Here is a 2,653-nt window from a genome sequence, read left to right on the forward strand (position 1 = left end):
TGTCTTTGTTAAGACTTCTTAACCTTTGTTGCTTCCAAAGTGTCTGTTAAGTTTAAGAATACCGTCCCGTTTTCGAAAACGTGGTTCCATCTAGAGAATAAGAAAATAGTCATATTTAAAAAAAAAAAAAAATTTAAAAAAAAAAAAAGACAAAGAGAAATATGTAATTTATAATAAATATTTAATGAACAAGCTGTAAAAGATTACATATTGATTCAAAAACTGATGACTACATACAATACAAATTAAAGATGAATAAAACCAAGTACAAATGCAGATTATGCATTTAAATGTTATCAATCAATCGAAATGTATAAATAGCCTATATTTTGTATGAAAAACTCGACCTTCATACTAACTATTTAATAATTTCCTCTCAATTATAGTGTATTAAAGTACCTTATAATGGAAACAGTTCTGCCTACTCAAGTACAAGTATTTCATAATATAAGGTGGAGTTAACTGCATTTTAACTTCCCCACTGTCCCCCCCGGACTTTCATTGTTTACAGGTGAGGTTTGGTATTTAAATGAATGGTAAAATAAAAACAGGTGTCGCGGTTACAGTCAAGGGCAAGATTTGTTTTGCTCTTGTGTTATTTGTATATCATGCTGTTAAAGCTCGCTTAAAGACTAAATGCACTTTTAAAACACGTCGGTGGCTGCCGGTGACGGAGAAAAAAAGGACAATAAAAGAAGCTCCGCTCGCTCCCGTCCGGGGTCCCATCCGAGATTCTCTCTAGCTCGTAATTATGTTAGTCCTTAACTTAAGCTGGGTAATGTCATAAACAGGCATGTTATTTAGCCAGATATGTCAACATTAAATTGACGAAACATGTACATAATAATCCGCTACCGGTAAACATCACATACATGGAAAGGTTGCGGCGGGACATGTCCGGTTCGCTAGTCATTAGTAAAATGTCCCTGTTGTTGAGTTAAAATATATCTATACATCTAATATAATAGTTTATAAGCATTGACAACATAGTTAAAGGATGATGTACTTACTTTCGTGATGTTGGGAAAAAGTGAATCTCTAGCTCGCGGCGCCCCGCCTAGGAGACGCTGATTGGTCAATTCTTGGTTGCTGCGGGAGCAATTCTTGGTAGCAATACGGCCGCTGATTGGCCAGAGCTCTCAATTCTTGGTAGAATCTTGGTAGCAGACGTGAACGTGATTGGCTGTCGCTACCAAGAATTAGCTCAGCCTCCCGTTAATCACGTATCTACTAGCATATCTTTTGTACTGATAATCTACATCCCCAAAATGTAGCGAAGTAGAATTATAAAGTAGCATAAAATGGAAACACTCGAAGTAGTCCAAGTATCCTTAAACTATACTTGAGTATGTACTTAGTTACATTACCACTAGTAGAGATTTGGGTATCGTTGGGAGTATTGAGTATTATTATGTTTTTATGGATAACACCTTTTTTAAATAAATGAAATCAAACAAAAGGTTTACAATATATTTAATAAAGCTTTATGTCTGTGATGTGTTTCAGATCGCGCCCTGCCTTTAGCTTTCCTTCAACACGTCTTGTTCACCGCCTCACGGCCACCACCAGCAACAGCATGGAGTCCAAGCAGCCAATCAGCGAGCATCATGAAGGGATGAGCAACCCCCACGCCGTTACCTCTCAACCGCCCCCGGCAGCAGACGCATCAGCAGCCAATCAAACGGACCATATGGCCCACCTGTCCGTCATTGACAATGCGGAGACCAGTAAATACACCTGACCCACACCTGTGTATAGACACCTCCCAACACTTAATTCCCATGCACTTTATTAATTTAAGTACTGCAGCCAAATATAATACTAATGTACCTTTACTTGGCTTTTTTCATTGTATGCTACTTTAAGCTTGATTTATGCTTGCCATATTGTTCCCAATGTGAGGGGGTGACGTTCAAAAAACACATTTAAATTCAAATATACTTTTGGCAGATCTGCACTGCCAAATCAGTGATATGTTATCAATTATGACCTATTTTGTGATTAGTTTTACATCTGATTTGGTTATTTTAATGCATACGGCCTACATTTTGGCAAGCACGTGAATTGCTGAAGTTGGAAATACTTTTACATTTTATTTTGAACAAATGTCCTCTCTGGAACCTTGTGTTGCAGATAACGGCCTGGGTCATGCCATGGGGGACGCGTCTCCCACGGTGTCCTCAATGTCGCCCAAGCTCCACGCGGCGGGCGGCCATGCTAACGGCCGGCCCGGTCTGAGCAGCCGTTCGGGGTCCATGGCGGGCTCCCCCCGGCCCTCCCTCACCCGCCGGCCCAGTGGCATCACGGAGGCTGCTGTGGACGGGTCCAAGCCCCGCGACTACCTGTTCCTCGCCATTCTGTCCTGCTTCTGCCCGCTGTGGCCCATCAACATCGTAGCCCTCACCTTCTCTGTCATGGTACGACCGTAGACTTTCCTTTGTGTAATCCTACAGAGATTAATAAAGGTCAATTTTATTTTAAATTAAATAAACCCAACTGACTGTAATTAGCTGGGAAATTGGTTAGTTACAGGTTAGTTCTTCTTCTTCTTCTTCTTCTTCTTCTTCTTCTTCTTCTTCTTCTTCTTCTTCTTCTTCTTCTTCTTCTTCTTCTTCTTCTACAATTTAACGAGTTGAAGCTCAGATCTACTGAG

General features: G+C 40.4%; 2 protein-coding genes across 3 annotated transcripts in view; both read left to right on the forward strand.

Annotated features, from left to right (window-relative positions):
* The window catches only part of dazl (deleted in azoospermia-like), an 86,765-nt gene that overhangs the window by 26,567 nt on the left and 57,545 nt on the right, over positions 1 to 2,653 (forward strand). The window lies entirely within an intron of this gene.
* LOC104967170 (proline-rich transmembrane protein 2) overlaps positions 835 to 2,653 on the forward strand; it is a 6,622-nt gene continuing 4,803 nt past the window's right edge. The window contains exons 1-3 of the mRNA XM_010796586.1: positions 835 to 857; positions 1,507 to 1,727; positions 2,134 to 2,417. Of these exons, the coding sequence (XP_010794888.1) occupies positions 835 to 857; positions 1,507 to 1,727; positions 2,134 to 2,417 (528 nt within the window). The remainder of the gene's footprint in view (positions 858 to 1,506; positions 1,728 to 2,133; positions 2,418 to 2,653) is intronic.

This window comes from Notothenia coriiceps, unplaced genomic scaffold, assembly GCF_000735185.1.
Source record: "Notothenia coriiceps isolate Sejong01 unplaced genomic scaffold, NC01 NC01_scaffold00037250, whole genome shotgun sequence".
Lineage (NCBI taxonomy): Eukaryota > Metazoa > Chordata > Actinopteri > Perciformes > Nototheniidae > Notothenia > Notothenia coriiceps.